This window comes from Passer montanus, unplaced genomic scaffold, assembly GCF_014805655.1.
Source record: "Passer montanus isolate IOZ18808 unplaced genomic scaffold, ASM1480565v1 scaffold14, whole genome shotgun sequence".
NCBI lineage: Eukaryota > Metazoa > Chordata > Aves > Passeriformes > Passeridae > Passer > Passer montanus.
Window position 1 is genome coordinate 6,636,029 of NW_024360941.1, and position 20,896 is coordinate 6,656,924.

General features: G+C 35.6%; 1 protein-coding gene across 8 annotated transcripts in view; it reads left to right on the forward strand.

The window, feature by feature from the left end:
- The window catches only part of PALLD (palladin, cytoskeletal associated protein), a 190,202-nt gene that overhangs the window by 79,044 nt on the left and 90,262 nt on the right, over nt 1-20,896 (forward strand). For all 8 annotated transcript variants that reach the window (XM_039699942.1, XM_039699944.1, XM_039699941.1 and 5 more), the window contains 2 exons: nt 307-426; nt 1,189-1,501. In XM_039699942.1, the coding sequence (XP_039555876.1) occupies nt 307-426; nt 1,189-1,501 (433 nt within the window). The remainder of the gene's footprint in view (nt 1-306; nt 427-1,188; nt 1,502-20,896) is intronic.

A 20,896-nucleotide genomic window follows, 5' to 3' on the forward strand; every position in this document is an offset into this window, starting at 1 on the left:
CTTTACATTCATTTGTATTAATTAGTACTATCCTGCATTAAAAAAACTTTGAGTGCGTAAAATGACTGCGCAGACTTGTAAGTGCAAAATTACTGTTCAAGCTGGTTTTGAAAACTTAGCTTGATGAATTTACTTCTTTCAGATGCAAAATTATTTTCCTTAAAGCCATTTATGCTGGAAGTTCTGCAGTTCTCACAGTATTTCTTTGTAAAATTCTACTTTCTGGTGTCCTTTTAACATACAGTGCAAAAACCACTACATGGTACTTTAAATAGTTTTTTATGCACTTTATTTTTCTATTTCCAGAGGAGATATGTACACTTGTAATAGCAGAAACTTTTCCTGAAGATTCAGGAATTTTCACCTGCACAGCAACAAATGAACATGGTTCAATAACAAGCAGTGCACAACTGACTGTCTGCTCAGGTATGTGACAAAGAGAAAGAGGAGTGTTTATACATAAATCTTGCATAATTAATTTACCTGTGAAGTTGTTACTCTGCTTTCTTTGTGGAAAATGGTAGTTGTAAGACATGGGGTTTGTCAACCTCAGTGCATTCATATAAAGCAAACAATGTTTCTTATGTTCACTCCCTAGTTTAATATTTTTATTAATGTGAAATAGATTTTTAAAGTTCTGCCATAACTTGGCATATCTTAAGCATTATGGTTCAAGACTAGATGGCAGCAGAGGCAAAATTAAAGATATGAAACTATGCTACTAGAGGTGTCCTTCTGTAAAATAAAACACTGTGAAATGATATGTTTCCATATATATTGTCATGGGATGCACTAACCCAGCTGCCATTGCAAACTTGCCATGTATACATGCATTCTTCAGCATTTTTAAATTATTTGTTCCTCAGTGATCCTGAAACTCCAGGAAGAGGAAGTCCTGTTTTAGCTGTTGTTATCCATACTTGCCAATCTCAGTTAGTGCCTTGATTCCTGAAATAGATTTAGAGAGGTCCCTAAGGTTTTTAGTTGTGCCTTTCCCATGAGGCACACTCAGAAAATGAATAGCCACCCATTAATCTAATTCAGCATAAATTATCAATAGGTGGACTAGAAAAATGCCTTTATAAAACCAAAGATATTTCACCTTTAAAAAACTGAAAATATACCTTGTATTTACCATGTACTTTGTCTATAACTTGTTGAAGAGACATTCTTTTTGATTTCTTTTAGCCAACTTGGAATGTTCTAGTGATGATTTCCATCATTTCTCACCACTTCCTCCAGCTGAAATTAGCTCTCTTGAGCTTCCTCCTAAGAAACATACAGATACCCACCAAGCAAACAACACTGACTTGAGACCTGGTGTGATAGACCTTCAACAACAGCTCAATTCACCTGAGGAAAAATCAAATGGTATTCATCCTCTTCATGGAGTAAATGGAATGATTAGCAGCAAGCCAAATGGTGATAAATCCATCCCATCTCCAGCTGTCTTGCTTTCACCCACAAAGGAGCCACCACCTGTGCTTGCCAAACCAAAGCTGTGAGTATTTTTGAGTGGTTTTGTTTCCTATAAACTTGATATTTGTTGACAGCAAATTTTTGCCTGAAGTGATTTAGCATTAGACAAATGCACAGTCACAGTGCCAGTCCCTTGAGCAGTCTTCTGGCTGCTGTGATTGATGTGCCAAAGAGCTGAATACAGGAGACACTTGTGTCCTTTACGTAGTGCTACATCAAAGAGAAGTACATTCTATATCCCAGTGTCTTTAGAGAGGTTTAAGATAAGTCACAAACAGAGAAATATTGTAGAGGCTGTTGCTCTGTGCCTTTTTTTCCCCAGTCACTGTATGTAAAGATCATAGGGGCCTGAGATTTTTGGATGCCATTTCTGTTTCAGCACTGGTTAGGTCTTTTTTTTTGCTGCATGTGCTTGGGTTTGTGTAGTCCATGACTGTTCAGGTGTGTAATTTTTTTATTATATCTTATGTTTATGTATAACACATATCTCTCTCTGCTTTCAGCCAGATTACACTAGCTCTCTTGTATCTAGAAATCTGAGAAGGCAAAGCTCTAGGAAAGGACAGAGAAATGAGTGGTAAAAAAGTTACAGCAACATTTTTACCTTTTGTTAATGGCGATACCTTAGGCATAAGCAATATTATTATGCTCCCTGTTAGCTTATATTTTGATTTTGACATTGCACAGACTCCTCTTTTCCATCTCCCTAAAGAATATTTGGAATGTGATGAATTTAAATACTACTTTATTTCATTTGCATCAATAGTTGGAAGGAATTGTAAATAATAAAAATATTTAAGAAGAAGCATGAAACACGGTCTTCAAGTTTAGCTAGGTCATTGCTTTATTCCACTTTTTCACAGGAAACTTGCAAAATATAAAAATGCTGGTTTTTTAGCACTCATGTTGAATTTAAATGCATAAAACCACATTTGAGACAGCAAGCCAACAGTATTCCCTTTCCACTCTCACCACTTTTTCTTTCAATTGCTCTTGGTCATTCTAAGCAGTCTCTGGCAATTGTAGAAGGGAAGGAGGGGTGGAAGAGCTAGAAAGACAGAGCAGTGAAATTACAGTATATATGGTGGTGGTTGTGCATATGGGAGGGAGGCTGCTGAGAATGGCAACTTGCAGATGATATGTGATATGGAATAAGCCAGGTGGTCCTGTACCCAGCATATATATCTGTTGCAAGACCCACTTGTGAAGAAAGGAGATAGTGGCTCCAGCAGAGCAGTAAAAAAGAAATTTCACCCCAGAGCTCTCTTTCCCAGAAGCAAGGTTGGCTGAGATAAGGGAAAGAATGTGATATAAACATTGTAAAATGTTCCACTGCTATGTGTGCAAAATTTGTTTTGTTTTTAAACATGAAGTTAACATAAAATACAGTAACGTGAGAAGGATGCTATTGCAAAAGTCCCTTCAGTTGCTGATGTCCAAATTGATGACCTTGGAATCCCTAGTGTAATTACACTTGATTCCTCTATTTTGCAATTAACAACACTTGATGCACAAGAGCCTGATCTTGACTGCAGTCAAGATACATGTTTTGCTTGGTCAGAGGAAGTGTAAATCTGTGCTGCTGTCAGAAATTGAAATCTTGCCTTCTCCTCAGCCAAGTATTTTGCTCCCAAGTACAGTGATAGCATAAGGAAGGGAAAGAGTGCCAACCAAAGGAGAAAAAGAAATGCCTGACTGCAGAGACTTGAAACCAGCTTTCAACATTTGGAAGACTGCTTCCATAGTAAAAGTGAACAAAATAATGACATTAAAATTAGCTGAGTAGTAAAGTAGCTTTCTCAACCATGAGAATCATCTCTCTTGAAAATAACTCATCTATGGAATTGTATCTGTCCATAGAGATGATAGAATCAGCGCATACTAGCAGTGAATAAGAGAAAGCACATTTATTATAACCTTTTTTAAAAGTTATTTAAACTTCTAAATTGTTAACTATGGAGAGAGCTTTAAGTTTCTGAAAATCATTCACAGGTTTGTTTTTCAGGGAGACTGGTTTTAAATTTCCAAAATAATCTTTTTTCAAGTTTATCATAAATTATAAATTACTTAACAGTTTATCTGTGAACTCTCTGAAAACAGTTTCTTCATCCAACACTGAAAGTAATTACAAAAAGTTTGGGAATGATAGGCTGGTATTTGTTTTGTGGTTTTTATTATTATTTTTAATTTAACAAGAGGAAGAGACTGAGTACCTTCTTGAAGTATGACATATATTTGCATCTTGGCAACGTAGCTGTAACCAACACCTCTAAATAATGATTTATCACAATTCAATCTAATGCAAGAGTGGACATACTGCAGAGAGTTACTGTAGTTGTTTTCAGGCTTGAAAAGTGTTTTTAAAGCCCTAAAAAACATTCAGGTTGTGGTTACAGACAGTCTAGTAATCCTTAAGGCATCATTAGTTGTTGCTTCAGTCTGGTGCTAAGAATATTTAAAAGAGTTTAATATGACAATATAAAAAAATTCTGGGAAATATATATATGGAAGTAGTCAACACCAGATATTTTGCTAAAGTGAAATCTAGAAGACAATAATCCTAAATATGGTTAAAGGGCACAATATTTCATGATGTCTTGTTTGCAACATGAGTTTTTGTAGAGTGAAAGGACTGTTGAACTGAGACAAAAACCCCTGATTTCTGTGATTCTGATCTCTGCTGCAGTGACCTATTTGAGGAGGTTGAGCTATTGCTGTGCCTCAGACTTTTCAGTCCATAATGTTGTAATGCACAGATGAGGTTTCAGAAGATCAGCAGCAATGTATGTTATCTTAAGATATTTTGCATCTCTCAAAATCAGGCAAATGGCATTAATAGTAATTTCAGTGTGAAGTCTGTGTATGAAGGATCTGCCTTAAACTCCTTAAAAAACCTCAGTGTAAATGTCTGCAAAAAAGACACAGGGCTTCCCGTAGGACTTTATATAACATGTCTATGATTTCAAATTAAGAACTTCCATTCAAGTGGCTTGGTATTACTGTTATTTTTCCATGTGTCTGTTAAAACAGTAAGAGGGAAAAAATGGTGTTTGTATGGTTACTGGACGTACCTGTGTGATGTTTGTTGGCTTTGTATCAAGCCATCATTTTAAAGTTCATAGACTCAGTGTAACTAAAATGTGGTGCCAGAGCTTCCAGACTAGAGTTCTATCACCTGACCAGAGAGCTTCTCTGCAACTGTCTCATGTTCAGCCTCTTTGTGTTGGAGTGTTATCCAAGTCTGTCATATACAATGACCACAAAGAGTATAAGTTTAAAGGGAGCTTATTATTTCCATAGTAATTGTACTTGATATCTACAAGCAATAAGAAACTTTTTAGAATACCTTGAGAAAAGCTGGATAAGAAAACAATATGTGAGAATAGGCAAAAGTTCAATGATTCATGTAGCTTACATTTAAGACCAAAGGTCTACCCATATCCATGTCATCTGCTCTGCTCATTCAAGGTTGATAAGGACCTTTGGATCTTTATCTTGCTGTTAAAGTCTACCCTCAATTAAACCTTGATCTACACATACATTCTACTGTAGTAGAAATAACTAATGCTAACTAAATTTGCTAAAATGTAAAGCAGGATAACTGCACATAAAGTTAATCCCTTGGTAGTAGTACAAGTCTAGAGCAATTTCTGCATCTGTTTTCACAATCAATGTATGGATGTTTCATTTGTAATGCTTTTTTTCCTCTCATTCTATACCAATACATTTTTAACAGAAATTGAGTTAAGGCAAGGAAAATTTTTGAAACATTTCCATTTCAGTGATCAACTGACACTTGGACTAGGGTTTATAATTTACTAATAACAAATAACACATGAAAACAGAGGAGGCCTTATGAGAGAATATACTAAGAAATAGGAATTTCCCCCGTTTTCTCAGACTCATTTCTTATGCAAAAGTTGCAAGTCCTGAAAAGAAATATTAAGTGTTACAATTTCTTCTGGTACACCTGTGGACTGAACACAGTAGATAACAGTAAGTTTAAAACAAAGCATTAGTTGTCTTTTTTTGATGATCTTGGATCACTCTGAAAATCTCTGAGACCACTGGAAGACAGAAGAGAGGAAATAGGAAGTGTTATGAAAAATAGGTTGAAAGTCATATTTCATTGCCTATTTCAGATCAAGGAATAGCATGAACCAAAACCGGGGGCAGTTATTGCTGAGAAATTTCCTTTTTACTTGTGTCTTTGTTAACATAGTGTCAAAGGGTAATCACAAATGAACTTTAAGCCTTTTAAAATCTGCAGCAATAGAAGTCTGAATGTCTTTCTAACAATAGATGTGAAAAACAAGAGGGGTTAAAGGTGATGCATTTATTTTTTCAGTTTTTTCTCTTTTTATCACTGATGTAAGCAGGTGGAGACACCTAAGTGTACATCCTGCCTGAATAAAAGCTAATCAGTGTTTTAACCAGAAAAGTCAAATATCCTTGAAACAGTAATGAAATACATATACTGTTTGTACCGCCGTCATGGTATGCACACAGGACTTTGGTGTTTTTTCAGACTTGTGCTTTAACACTGAAAGTCATCCAGTTTATAGGACAAGTAGGGACATGAGGGAAATTAATAGAATCATAGAATGTTTTCAGTTAGAAGGACCCTTAAGGATTATCTAGTTCCAGTCCCCTGGAATGGGTAGGGACACCTTCTGCTACAGCAGGCTGCTCAAAGCCCCATGCAACCTGGCCTTGAATGCTTCAAGGGATGATGCATGCAACAGCTTCTCTGGGCAACCTTTTCCAGTGTCTCACCACCTTCACAGTAAAGAATTTCTTCCTAATGTCTAATCTAAACCTCCCCTCTTTCAGTTTAAAGCCATTACTCCTTGTCCTATCACTATCATGACTCCTATATGTCCTATCTGCTCCAGAATTCCACAGGCACCTTTGAGGTACAGGAGGGGCTGCTCTAAGGTCTCCCCAGAATCTTTTCTTCTCCAGACTGAGCAACCCTGGCTCTCTGAGCCCATCTTCACAGTAGAGGTGCTCTAGCCCTCTGAGCATCTTCATGTCCTTCTCTGAACATGTTCAAACAGGTCTGTCTTTCTTATACTGGGGACCCCAGAGCTAGATGCAGCACTGTAGGTGGGGCTCACAAGAGTGGAGTAGGAGAGGGAGAGTAAGCTTCCTCAAGCTGCTGGTCATGCTTCTTCTGGTGCTGCCTAGGATATGATGAGTCTTCTGGGCTACAAGTGCACAAGTTCAGCCGTGTGCTTGAGCCTGTGCATTTTAAGCTTTCAGTTAAACACGTGCTTTAAACTTGTAAAAATCTTTAGTGCCTCCAGTGTTTTTCTTCTCTTTTCTGCCTGAGTATTGCTTTATAGCTCTGTTGCCTCTCTCATACCTTTACCACCAGCTCCTCAAAGTAACAAGAGTGGGATTTTTTCTAAGAAAAGGACAGCAAATGTTGGGACTGGGGGGTGGATTATGCATTTAAGGCAATTTGTTTTTTTCTGTAACAAGGTTGAGTAGAATACTGTGCCAACAGTTTATGATGCACCTTTGAACCAGAAAATATAGCAGGAAATATTGTACTATCCATCTACAAACAGTTTATGGATAGTTTTCTGGTAATCATGAACTAAAAACATTGTAATGAAACATTTCTGTTGATTTTTTGTTTGTTTCTTTCTTTCCTTCTCACCTAAATAACTGGGTGGATTTAATACTTGAAATTATCAAACAAAGGAAATCAAAGTGGTCAATTTTTCTAGAATGCAGCATTTTCTGAGAGGTTCTCAGTGTGCTTTTGTACTGGGAGTTCCTGCAGAAATATTCAATTATTCTTTTGGCATCACAGGGTAGAAATCTCAAATAAAATTATTAAATACTTCCCTGCATGCTAATCCTTGCAGTTTAATCTTCCTACGTACTTAATTTTTACATGGCCTTAATATGGCATGCAGCCACATTTCCCTTGGTATTCTTTCATCCCTGACCATGTAAATATCCAGTCTACACATAACTTTGAAATTGTAAATATATCAACTTATGCTGGTTATGGGGAAGAAGGCAGATGAGAAGGGATATAGGTTTTGTTTTGAACCACCTTTGTTTACTGTCTTGATACAGCTAAACCCATTTGCCAGGACTGCTCACTCCAGCTGTAGAAGGTAGAAGATGAAACTGGAAAACTGAAACAAATGGTGTTCATAATTTTGGATTTGATTTTCAGGAAAAAATAAATTTTAAAGTCTCAGTTATCTGTCACCTTTGCCTTCTGAGTGACTTCCTAGAGAAAGGTCCCACCTGATTCAGGCAAAGTGCTTTTAACTAATACTGCACTGACACTCCCTTTGGCACCCAGGTCTGTTGAGAAATTTTTAAAAAATTTCTGCATACTGCACTTAGTATTCTAATCCAAAACAAGAGACTGGAAATCCTTACTCAACTGAGATATGACATGGAAGTTGATTAATATTTAAAAATACAATATTTATTTTAGAAAATCTGCTAGTCCCTTTTGTACAGGTTTTGACAGTACTTTTTATGATGTTCAATTAGTCAACAAATTGAAATAAAAGATCAACCAATATCAGTTTATGAGGCAGAGAGAGGAACTGGCCAAAGCTTGTTCTGCCAATCTTCATTTTCTTTGGAAAATGTGTTTGATAGAGTCTGGATAGATAAATATAAAGTTCCTTTTCGTAATGTGAACTTCAAAGTAATACAGACTACAGTTCTCTATGATAGACAAGTATAATTATGTGAATGGTAATTGGGTTAAATAGTTATTATGTTTGAATGGGATTTCAAAGCTACATGACTTCGGCTTAAAATCTTCAACAATGTGAGGACTGATTAGTAATTGTTTTATTATTCTTTCCTTGAAGAAATTTTAAAAAAAGGTAATTTGAGGATTTTTTTTTAGCAAGGATAACTTCTGAATAGCTAATTTACTGCATGATTTTTAATATATAGCCAAAAATGGAGCTAAACTATGTAAGCAAAAGTTAAACTTGTTAAATAGAAGTTCAGGTGTTGACTACCCTCAAACTCCCAGTGCCTACTCTTTAATAAACTTGTTCTTGGAATGTTCTTATCATAGAAACCATCTGCAGTTAGTCTACCTGTCTACCTGCAGTTGGTCATGCCCATGCTTTAAAAAGCTCTGCAGAAGTGTGAACCCATCCTTGAGTAAGGAGACTTGCTGGACAGGGTGCTAGCTCATGAAGTTTAATCATAAACTCACATAGTTATATAGCTACTTGATTTTATTATTCTTCTGTTCCCTCCTAACGTATGCCAGATTTTTTTAATTAAAGTTATGCAATTGTCTGATGTTTTCCATGCTTTTTCTATCCGTGATTGTACTATTAAATTTTTCTTGTATGTCATTTCAAATTTTCATCCTTGTTCTCAGGTATATCAGCCTTATCTCTTGCATTTACTTGTATTAACTGTGTTTAAATTTTCTATGTTAAGAAATGTTTTCTGGTGACAAAAATAAGAGGCTGGAACTCAGTGGTATTTGCTTTTTTCTGGTTCAGTGTGCATGCTATGAAACTTAGCTACAGAATTTACATATGCAATTTTTTTCTGTCATAAAGAGAATCAATAGAGGTAACTAAATATACCAACGATGACCTAAGAATTGAGCAAGTGCTTCAGGTCCTCCTCTGTCAGCCTTATTCTTGTCTTAAGAAGCCCTATGGCTCTCTCAGAAGTTTTATGGAGGTAGGAATGGAAAAGGCTTATCCAGTGGAAGGAGCGGTGTTGCTTGAGTAGATATTTGTCAATGAAATAAATTGATGCTTTCTAGAACACTGACAAAACCATGTAAAGACAGTGGCTGGACCACTTTCAAAGACCCTGTTTATATCCTATCAGAAACATCAAATTGGAAGCACAAGTCTAGAATTTCGCTGCAAAGAAGAAGTTCAGTATTTGGCTTGAAATTAATCATAGGGAAGGCAGAAAAGACCCCAAAGCTAAAGACCAGGATAGCTGTATTTACACACAATAGTTCCTCCACTGGTGTAGGAAATGTCTCCAGGGGATGATGAAGGGCTGACCTTAGTATCAAGTAGAACAGTTGTTTACTAGAAAGATAATCAGTCCCTTATCTTTTGGGAGACTTTATAATATGTAGTATGTATGTAGTTTTTGTCTAAAAAAAACCCCAAACTCATGAAAATGTAACTTGGTTGATATCTGGAATGTTCTAGAATTCCTGCCTGTTACCTTCAGGTATCCCTTCAGGTATCCCTGCCAAAATCTGCAGTGTATTTAGTAAGAAAAATAATTAGCATATATGAAGCTAATGGAATTGAACGCCTAGTAAACACTGAGAATTTTGCTTCCAGGATGAGAGCTTGGCAACCCTCTTACAAGCTCTCAAAGGCACTGTATTTTTGTTTCTTTTGACTAATTGTTACTGCTCATTACAAACTTATTAAAGCAGATCTTTGTGATGTTTGGTTATATGTAAAATATCTTTAGTTTTCAAGGCTGTGAAGCATCAACTCAGTACAAGTGGAATTCTATGTATTTATCTGTATTACCCATTATGTGACATACTAAACATACCTTTACACAGGCAAAGGATTAATTTCTTGCATTTTCTTTCAAATTTTTTTCTCTTATCACCATTATCCTGATTCTGGAATTCATTTGTATTTTATGGACTTATCCTTGAAAACATGTCCTCCTACATCTATTTGAAAGATGCAGTTGCCAATATTCTTTTTTCCCTCCTTCTCCCTTTCTTTCTGCCTCTCCCTAACAATCTTAATGACTATTGTTTCTACTTGTATCTTCTTTCTGTTTCTGTATACTTTTTAAGAAACATATGTGGACTGTGTTTTTTCATGTTTCACTCAAGTGTAAGAGTTTGTCAATCAAAATTTTGCTTGCCGTCTCCCTCTCTCACCTTCTCACCTCTCTGTGGTAAACCCTTTAAATAATAGACATGAATTGTTCGGTTCAAGTCCTTTGTAATTCCTAAGCTTTTTTTTTTTAATTTCAATTAGATAACTAGTGTGATATGTGAATTTAATTAAATGTTGTATTTTGGACAAAGTGAATTTTCTGTAAAATAACTGGCAGCTGCAATTGTATGTCAGAAAACAGTTTTAAATAAATTCATTGGGGGTTTTCACTAGCTGTCAGGATTCCTCAGATTGTCTGTAAGTTTACAACCTAGGAAATAATATGAAATGCAATAAGGAAAATAAAAGAGGTCAGATGAGAAAAACATGTCTGCAAATGGAAGTACAATTAAATAACCTTTGATTTGTTTTAATCTCCAGTTCTCTATGGGATGGTATTTCTTGTCTGTATTTCTTGTCTATTTTATACAGCTGATAAATATCAATCCATGATAAGCTGATTTGACATCCAGAGAATGATGGTGGTAGCTCATCTAAATAGAAAAATCTATTTAGAAAAATGGGGTTTTATAGCATTAAAACCTATTTAACATTTTCTGTTCTATTGGTCTTACACCTGTATCACAGAATTTTCCATATTCATAAAATAATTGAAGAATAGGAACTACACTTAAAAAACAGAAGAATTTTAGACTGAGTGAAAAGATTACTTGGTTAAAATTTTATGATGATGTTCACAATGATTGAAATTCTCACCATTTTCAGTGCAGTAATACTGGAAATTTACAAATATTTTCTATTCTCTCACCGTTATTCATTTCATTAAAGTCAATTTAGTACAAGTGGTAGTAGTTTACTCAGATCCTGTTGCAGTTATTGATATATCTCTGCAGTGAAAAATGGAAATGGGAGGTACATGGATATGGAATATGAGCTTTATGGATTGGGGAAAATTGATATGGGAGTAATAATAATTCAGAAGGAAAATTTCTCTTTTCTTGGATTATAAAAGTGCAATTAAAGGAAAGACTTTCCTAAAATTTCTCTTTTCCAAAAATTTTTGTTGAAATAATTGTAATAGAAAAAGAGAAGTTAAAGTAACTAGAGCTTTAAGTAGCTTTTCCTTCATTCCCTTTCCCTTACTTGCTGTTGCTCATTCTTTCTCACTCATACATGTTCTCAGCTCTCAACTCTCTTTTTCTTTCATTCTGATGGAAAGTCTTCACAATTAAAAGTCTTCACAATTCAAACAGATAGCACTGTTAGCATAAGCTTCACCAGTTCAGGATAAGGACTGTTTTGCATTTATTGCACTATCATGTCTTCACAAGGCCTGAAAGAGTTCTTAGCAGAATCAGAGGAAAACTTCATATTTTCCATTTCAAATACAATAATGTCAGAGTTACTGTAGAAATTCCTTTTCTTTGAGTTTTGTTAAGCTGCTGCATTAATTTTACTGGTTGAAGGAATTAAATACTTGCATGATCCTGACAGATTTATAAAATGCAGATCAAATTGCTTAAGTGTTTAGTGGGTGAGAAAGACAGGGTAGAAGCCTACTTTTTTAATGTGAAAATTCTGATTAAAGAGGTTTCATTAAAGACGCTATGGAAAATTATTTTTGATAACTGGTAAGTTCTTTGTTATATTAAATGTTTTTACTGGTTTACTTTAATAGAACTGACATTACAAGGCTCTATATTTAGTTTGCTAGAAGTTACTGTGTATGCTTAGGGTTTGAATCAGTAAGTCATCTTCTTACCTGTTTGAGTGAAAAATCCATTCTGTTTCTTTATTAATCTCACATATGGTGTTCTTCCATAATAGTGTTCTGATTTGTTCTCATTGTTCTGAGGTTCTCTGTTTGTGCAAGTGCTTATAATTTCTGTATGTCTTAATACTATATTTTTAATATATGCCTGTGAAACAGTTAGTGTGTTAACCATCTAAAAAAAATCTCTATGTCTAGCTGTGGAGTTGCTTATAATCTGTTACAGTTTCCTAATATGAAAACCACCACATAGCACCTATAAGCTCTACTGCCTTCTTGGAACTGGCATATAGGGATTAAAATTTTAGTAAAAGCAGAGCTTCCTCTCCACTGCATGCAGAAATGGATATGATATCAATGTACACCCACAAAAATGTACTTGCGGTTCCCATTTCATCAATTACTAGGTGAGATATTTTCTTATTGATAAACCAGCTGTTTCACCCAAGGACCTGCCATGCAAATTATAAACTGATTATAATTTGTGAATGTGGCAGATGTGAGTTTAACATGCCAAAAATTGGTTCTAGTTTTAAATACATCTAAATAAAGTAGAAAAATATTAGAAATATATTTGAACCTGCAAGTGGTATATGGGATAATATTTAAAATTTTTCGCTGATTGCAGACAGATACTTTCTCATTATATAATCTTCTGCTTATTCTGTTGGTGTTAGAGACTGACACAGAACCTGGAAGTAAATGCTCTTCTACACTGTTGTGTGTGTGCAGTATCTGTGCCAAACTTTAACAGGTACTGATCTTATGGCAATTTATCTAACTTTATCTCCTGGACTTGCATAAAGTACCTTGCCAGTAAATGCATTGTGCAAGTCCTTTGGCATTTTTTCACCATTCCTATCTGTACCTGTTTCCTTTATAATTTCCTCCTGTAAATGATTTCTTCAATTAAGGATTTCTTTGGGGTTTTTATTTGTGCTGCCAAGTATAATGCAATGTTATTATTTTTTCAATTTGGAAGAGAATGAGGGAAATAAGCTTCACTGAGCTTAAAGCCTATAGATTCCTAATGAGAACCTGCATTCAGAGTACTTGAATGCCAACTCTTGCTAGTTCAGCTTCTATGGTAGGAATTGTGCAAGCAAACCTTGTATCTCTGCAGAATCTCTCCAAGTTTCAAGAATAGCAGTAGGTATGCAAGTGGTGATCTGGCCAAAGAATGCAATTTTGTGGTTTGGTAGCAGTGTATTCTCCCTGATAGGTGAATAAATGGAAGCATCATCAGCACATTCCAAAAGTTAAAGCATAATGGAATGGATTGCTGCTGTTGTAGAATAGGGAAAGTTTAATGTCTGCTAGATTGCACCCTTCCTTTGAGAAAATTACCTGTTCATACTCACAGAGAGCTCAAGCAGTCACAAGAGACAACAGCTTTATTGCAGCAGTTTACTTCTGATTTTACCTAGAGGATGGAGGCATCTTTTTTTTCCAGCTTTCAGAATTCACTAGTAACATTTTCTGTTGCGTCACTTTTGAGAAAAGTGCTTTTTATTTTATAATTAAATATTCAAAACATATAAAATGGCAGACATTACTGTAAAAGTCTGATTTTATTTTTTGGCAGCTAATTGCTCCAATGTGTGTGTTAATTACATCTTTAAAATTCATGAAATTTCGTAACTTCTTACAGGATAAAATTGTCATTGGAGATTATACAGAAATAATAAGTCCTCTGAAGTGCTTCATGTTGTCTTTTTTTTCATTAATATCTGTAGTATTTTAAATACTTAGGGAAATAGTTATATTGACTTAGAAGATGTTAGTAGCTGAAATTGCTTAGAATTTTGAGTTTTGGATACACTTCAACTTCTGTTTACTTTTATAATGCTCATTGGGAATTAACTCTTCCTCCCTGAAGTAATGTAAGATAAGCAGTGTTTTCTGTCAGAAGCAGAAATTCACAGCTACCCTTTTGGCTCCCTTGCTAATCATGTTTACTTAACTCTCAACACGGTCTAAAATGGACTTCAGTGATATTTCCAGACTTTGTTATCTAGTAAATTCTTGTCTGAGTGAAGTTGCCAAGTCAGCCCCTGAAGGCAGAGCTGTGTGACTTCAGCTTCCATTAAAACACATAACATAATGCTGGTTATGAGCAAACACTCTGGAAATGTGCATAAAAAAATACTCCATGTGCAGAAGCATCCTTTCAGCAGCCACAGCCATTGGGATTATGTAATGAGCCTCCTTCTTGCTTAATTGAAGTCACAGAAGAGTTTGTTGCTATGTCACAGCAGGGGACATAGCATACAGAACACCTCAGTCAAAACAAAATATTTAGGGGGGGAGGGGCAAAAAACCCCCTTATAAATGTCCAGAATTACAAATGTCCAGCCTGGCTATTGCTGTAGTACAGGTAAATATAATGTTCTTTTTTCCTCCTTCTATATGTTTGTATAAATGAAAGACAAATAATTGCTAACTTAATTAAAAACAGCATGGTACAAATGTGAAGGTCCCTGAGACAGAACTCTGCGATTTTGATGCTGATGCTGATGCTTTTGCTCTGTCCAGTTTATTTTTCCTATGTGAATATTTGTCTCTTGCAGTGGAAAGATAAGAGGCACAAGAGAATTTGAGGTTTTCTATCACTAGCTCATAGTGCTAGCTTCATAATTGACTGAAGTTACAGTAATGTGTTTTATTGCAGAAGGCTACAGACAAAAATTTTTTAATTTTATGTTCCCCAAAAATATTTTATAATTTCTTTACATCATGAAGTGGTAGTTGCTGCATATAGAGATCATTTGCACACAGATATCTTTGTCTCACACTTCTCAAGATCCGTGCTCAGAGATTGTGAGGGTTAGCCCCTCTCATCATTCCTTGTTCGATAATCGGATTATGTGATAGGGATCCCAAATGCCTCATTTCAGTATTATCCAGAATTGTAGCTTTGCCTGCAGCATCCCAAAGACAGATTAGCCAATTAATTACAGATTCATCAAGTCATTGAGTGTAATCGGTTTTTAGGCTACTAAGGTCTTTCAGGGAAAAGGACTCAATATGACTTCTGATTTGGAGTCAGTTGCTGGAGCTGGCTTTGAGGGTCCTTCCCCCGTATCATCATCATCCACTGGCCGATTGGTTTTGGTTGTGTGTTTCCCACCTCTCGTGGTAGGAGCAGCAGCCATTGGTTGAGGCTCACAGTCTGGTTTAGCTGCAGGCTTAGGCTCACTTTCTGGTTTAGCTGCAGCCTGAGTGACTGGGGTAGCTGCTGATTTATCTCCCTGCCTCCCTGCCTCTGTCTGCTGCCCTACAGTATTTAGCAGTGTACAATAAGCATATGCCAGCTTATTGCAATGAGCTTTTTTTATTAGAATCATCACAGCACTTTCAGATATTTTCCCATTTCAGCTGGGTTCTGCATTTTCTCACGTGGAAGTCCCAGGTTATAGGGTCAGAAAATTCTTTCAGGGTTTGGGCCATACCCACCCATTCTCCACACCACTCAGGATTTTTTTTTGTGCCTGGGTCCACACCTGGGTTAGGTATCTCATTAGCTCTTCTGGACGTATTAGCCCTCATTTTAGACAAGTTGCAAACTATATAGAGGAAGCTTATTAGATAAAATACCAGGAAAGTGGTCTCTTTAACATTCAGGGGAAATTGAATATTCTCAAAAAGTGACATAGCAGATTCAAAGGAGAAGAAGGGAAGGACAGAAAAGGCTGAAAAGCCTCATTCCTTGCTCCTCATCTAACAAATTGGGTGCAATTACAAATAAACTCCCAAAATATGCTATTAGAACTAGGATACAGGGTAGGATAAAGAAACCATAAACCATACATATCTTGAACAAACCGTTTTAGTACCTTTTAAAATTCCTTATAAACCATTATTATTATGGTTTATTTTGCTCAGCACAATAGCAACCCAAATCCATGCCCCTCTACTGTAAATGCTACGTCTTAGGGACAACATTAGAGCTATGTCCAGATAAGAAAATAAGCCTAGGGACCAGAAAGGTATTAAAACTTTAAAAAAGCCTACGGACTAGATGCACATGAAGGCTTTCACACAGAGAGACATTATGAATTTATGCCACATGGCTACTGACTGCTTTATCCCACTACAGAGTAAATGAAATTAAAATGCAATTAGTACAGTTTTTTTCCATTTTCTTGAGCCACACACTAGGCACCAAAAAGTATTTGTCTTGGTTTAGGGCAAATTTGGGAGGAAACTTTCAAATGGGATATTTTTTTGGAAAGCAAATTCAAGAAGCCCTTTTTTCTTATTGGTTTGGGAAGGATCTCTTTGGAGACAAGTGGAAAAAATGGTTTATTTAACAAGCAAAGTACTCACAAACATGAAAAATTGAGTAATATTAAAGAACGTAACCTTTCATTATTTTGAGATGGCAAATTCAGAGTCCTTTTTGTGGGATGTAGCTTGGCTCTCTTTCAGTCTCTCCGGGGCTCAGGTCCGGTGTCCCAGCCGCAGTGCAGCCTGGAGGGCTCCACCCCAGACCCTAGCCCTGGTCTTCTCGGATAGAGCAATAATTGAACAGTTCCAAAAAACTTCTGGCCTCAGCTAACTAAAAAACACTGACTAAAAGCCAAGGAGCACTCTCTCTCGCTGTCCGTGCTGCAGACAATAGTCTGTAAATGAGATCAAGGGGGAGCAAGTGCTCTTTCTGCAAACAAACTGCGCGCTTCTTTTTCCCCCTTCCTTCTGGGAACCAGTTTTAAAGGTGCAGAACTTAATATCCAGCATGAACAGAACAGTCAGCATCACAAAGTCACCCTAGAGCATGTATTAGATACTATTCTCACAATATTCCGAGAATGAGGAAAATTGGAGAGAAACAACTCCTTTCGTCTTGGTAAGTGTTGAAACAACTAAAGCAAGTTATTAGAGATGCTGCTGAATTATCAGTTACCTAAGTTATTCCACAGTATTCTCATGGTTAAGGTGATTACTTAAATTCTAATTATTCTGCGTAAAAACTGTAAAACAATGAATAGTCCAGATTTTTCTTTCATTCAGAATATTGTATTTCCATCTTCCATGGCATTTATAAACAAGCAATTTTTTGTTCAAGTTTCCATGTTGCTTGCTATCACATTGTTTTGGGCAGTACCTGGCAGCAGATTCCATTTTTTTATCAGAATCCTCCTATAATGTGGCGGTTAACACCTCATTTTAGACTCTCTGCTTCTCTATGTGGAGAGAAGACTGTTGTGAAGAAATCTAGGACCATTAGAGAACAATAGTTTTATCTTTGATACACATAAATGTCTAACAAGTTATCAATATACCAATGACAGGATAATTTCATTAGAAAAAATCATGTGACTTTCAAGAAAGCATTTCAGTTTAATATAGATAGGGATAGAAGTTACCCAAAGCACGGTAATCCTCTGTGCTGATTTGTAAAGCGATATTTTAAATATCCTCCCAGTTCTCTATAAGTATTAAAAAGGAGACATTGAAGGCATCTCTAAATAGCCTTGCTAGTGCCAGAATGAGAAAAATTACTAGAAAGTTACTAGACACAAAATTGTGAAAGACAGAATTTAGTCATCTTTGTTTAAGGTATCTAATTGCTTTACGTAAATTTGTCAAACTGAAACTCAAAATGCTGGAAGCTTTAGATTTAAGACATGCTTTTAAATATGAGTATGGAAGCTTAGAGAAAATGCAGACTCATACATGTTTTGCTTGGTAACAAACTGAGCCATCTGCAAGAAATGCTAGGGGACATAAAATATAGTTCATCAAAAGCAGCCCAAGGGCAAAGAAAGGGGGTTTGGTTTTGTTTTGTTTTTAAAGTAAGCTAAATATACAAGTGGATGAGCTTCTGAGTCTTTGATGTAGCTGGCTTTTTATAAGAGGTTTGTTCTGCCAGTTCTGACCAGGATAGAGCATGCATGTCAAATCCCTTTCTAAACAAGCCTCTCTGATTTCTTCCAGAGAACCAGCCTTACTAAAGCAAGGCAAGGTTAACCCTTATTTAAGAAAAGTATAATGTTGTGTAAATTGGGAGAAAGAGATTGTAGCTCGCTGAAATGGTGCTTCTAACAATAGACATTGATTTAAGCCATTAAATAAATGATGGCATTTTTTCCAAAATAAGATAAGGACAATTCAGAACAAATAACAAACTTTCAAGTTACTATAACAAATTATAATTTCACAAATCATCCTTTAATTTTTCTAAAGGATGAAGTATTGAAAATATACATTCAACAATTCATAAGATTTTATATCTGAAGAAAAAAAAATTCTGGTAAAATGTGAGGTACATAAATGTGTTTCTTTATATTCTTTTACTACAATCATACAATTAGTACTGGTATCTGTAATGGCATAGAAGTAAATTCTTAGAAAATATTTACCTTTCTGTAATAAATCTTGGTATAGTATGTATTTTATGACAAAAATGAGGACAAAAAGAACAGTTTTGAAATATTAAATCTAATTCTACTGAAAAGGCATGCACATGGTAAGAACCCCTGCTGAAGCCACATCTAAATCCCATTTTATACTCAAACAGTGAAAGAGCAAGCCTTGAATTGCCAGGCCTGACCAGGCAATATTTGGACTCAAACATTTAGAAACAGTGCTGTGGATAATGATATTCTGTAAAGCTTTCAGATAGAGGTTAATATGTAATAACAGATAAGTACAAGTACAATTTTAGTGAAAATATTGTGAAATCAGTGACTTGGGGGAATTTGGACAACATGAATGTAACCTATTAAAGGAAATATTAGGGATAGGAAATAGCTGTTTATACTCAATTTGTTGCATACCACTTGTATATTTCATGTTTACTCACCCGTGGAATGTTTCAGGGAAAACATTAACTTTTTGCCAAGGGAAAATGCAGTACAGCGTTATTTAGGGACAGAAAAGCTTTTTTAGGAGTCCAGATTTCAGACAGTAACTCAGTCATCTTTGGATGTTGGCTCTTGGTTGTTTACCTTGTTGAAAATAAGCACGAATTCTGTGAGTACTCTGTACACATTTGCTCTTATTTGTGTGAGAATCCATATACTTTTAAACATTGTAACCAGTTCTAGTTACTGCTTTATACCACCTAGTATCCTCCATAAATTAGCATCTCTTTCTAATATGGCCAAAGGCTTTCTCATAAGCTGTCAGAAAGCAATTGGTTTCAACCCAAGTATTTTACAGCTTTAATTTGTGGTTAGAAGGAAGGTTATTCACTTAAACTTCAGAAAAAGTGAATGACAGAAATATTCTCTCTAAAATGAGAAAGAAGTATTATAAACATAAAATATCTGATATATATGCCAAAACAATTTTGAGAAGTCAAAGGTACTTTTGTAAATTTTGTTTTAGTAATCGATGTCAAACTTCACAAATATCAAAGCCATAAGCTTTCGGACCCCCATTTTAATTTGTAATGACTTGACTCTGATTTTCTTTGGATTTACTGGAATATCTACTTAATACCCTATGTATATAGAGATTCTTGGAAAGAGATCTGAAAACCCAGTAATATCATAGCTTATTTTAGCCAGAAATTCCAATGGGTTTTGTTCTTGTTTGCTACAAGTAAATAATACTTTTTCTTTTCTTTTCTTTTCTCTTTTTTTTTTTTTTTTTTAAAGATATAGACTTCTACAAGACCCTTTGAAAGGAGCTGTATATATTAATGTGAAAGTAAGGAGAAGGGGTTTTTCACATACTAATAATTTCATCTCTTTTGAATGTTTGCAAACCATTGTAAATTTCTGTAAGTTCCAAGCTCCCAAAAGATGATTTAGTCTTGGAGAAGAATCCAGCTATACTCCTTACCAGTCCTCTGAGCAATGATGTAGAATGTGGAAGTAACAGAGTTATCAGAACCTTCCTTCTACGAATAAAAATTATCTAAATATAATTTTATTAGGTCTGTGGTTATGATATTGGGTAGTAGTATACATGTGTGTGTATTCCTATGATAAGCCTTCTTGAAGATCCCTTTATTAAAAATATTTTGCAGAACTCAAAAGGAAACCTCAATCTCTCCAATTTAGAAACTGTGTATGGTAGTCATTGAGTTAGGCATAAGGTGTGCTAAATATTAGTTTACTTTTGATTTTCTGGTGTTTACCTGCATTCATTTTAATTTTGGTAAGGTTTTTTGGCTGTTGCTCTTGTTTTTTCCTTATTTGACCATTGTGCTGAAGATGCATCCCTCAAGCATATTGATGGAATAAATACAACATATTACTACTCCAAGAGTATTAGGATGTCATGTGCTTTTAATTCTGCACAGATTCAAACTTAATATAGGATCTTTTTCTCTTGGCTCTCATTGCCAAGACCTGTGTCTACAATTACCTTCTCTACATCATTGTCTTTCAGGAGCAAATCTGAAGAACCCACTATCTCGCCAGTGGGGTAGAGTATGCATCTCACTGGTGAGGCTCATTTCACATGGTCATTTAGAGGTCAGTCTTCACACAGAGTTCACATAATCTCTTAGAAGTCAGGTTTTAGGTATCTAATCTAAGCTTGCTGGAACTGGAGTCAACTTTGTACGCAAGTCAACTTATATATGTAGATAAGCATTATTCATGACAAAATAAGGCGGCTAAAGCAGCACAGAAAATGTAAAATGGTGATAGTGCATTTCAAATTTGAGTTTCTTGGCAGTACATAGTTGAAAGGTTATTTTTATGTATGGCTGTTTTTAAATGAAACAAAAAATCTGTAGCTCTAAATGCAAATTTCATTTGATAGGCTCTTGTCTTACCAAAATGCCAGATGTTTCAGGTGAAGTGAAGCTGACTCTTTAGAACTGGTTTGT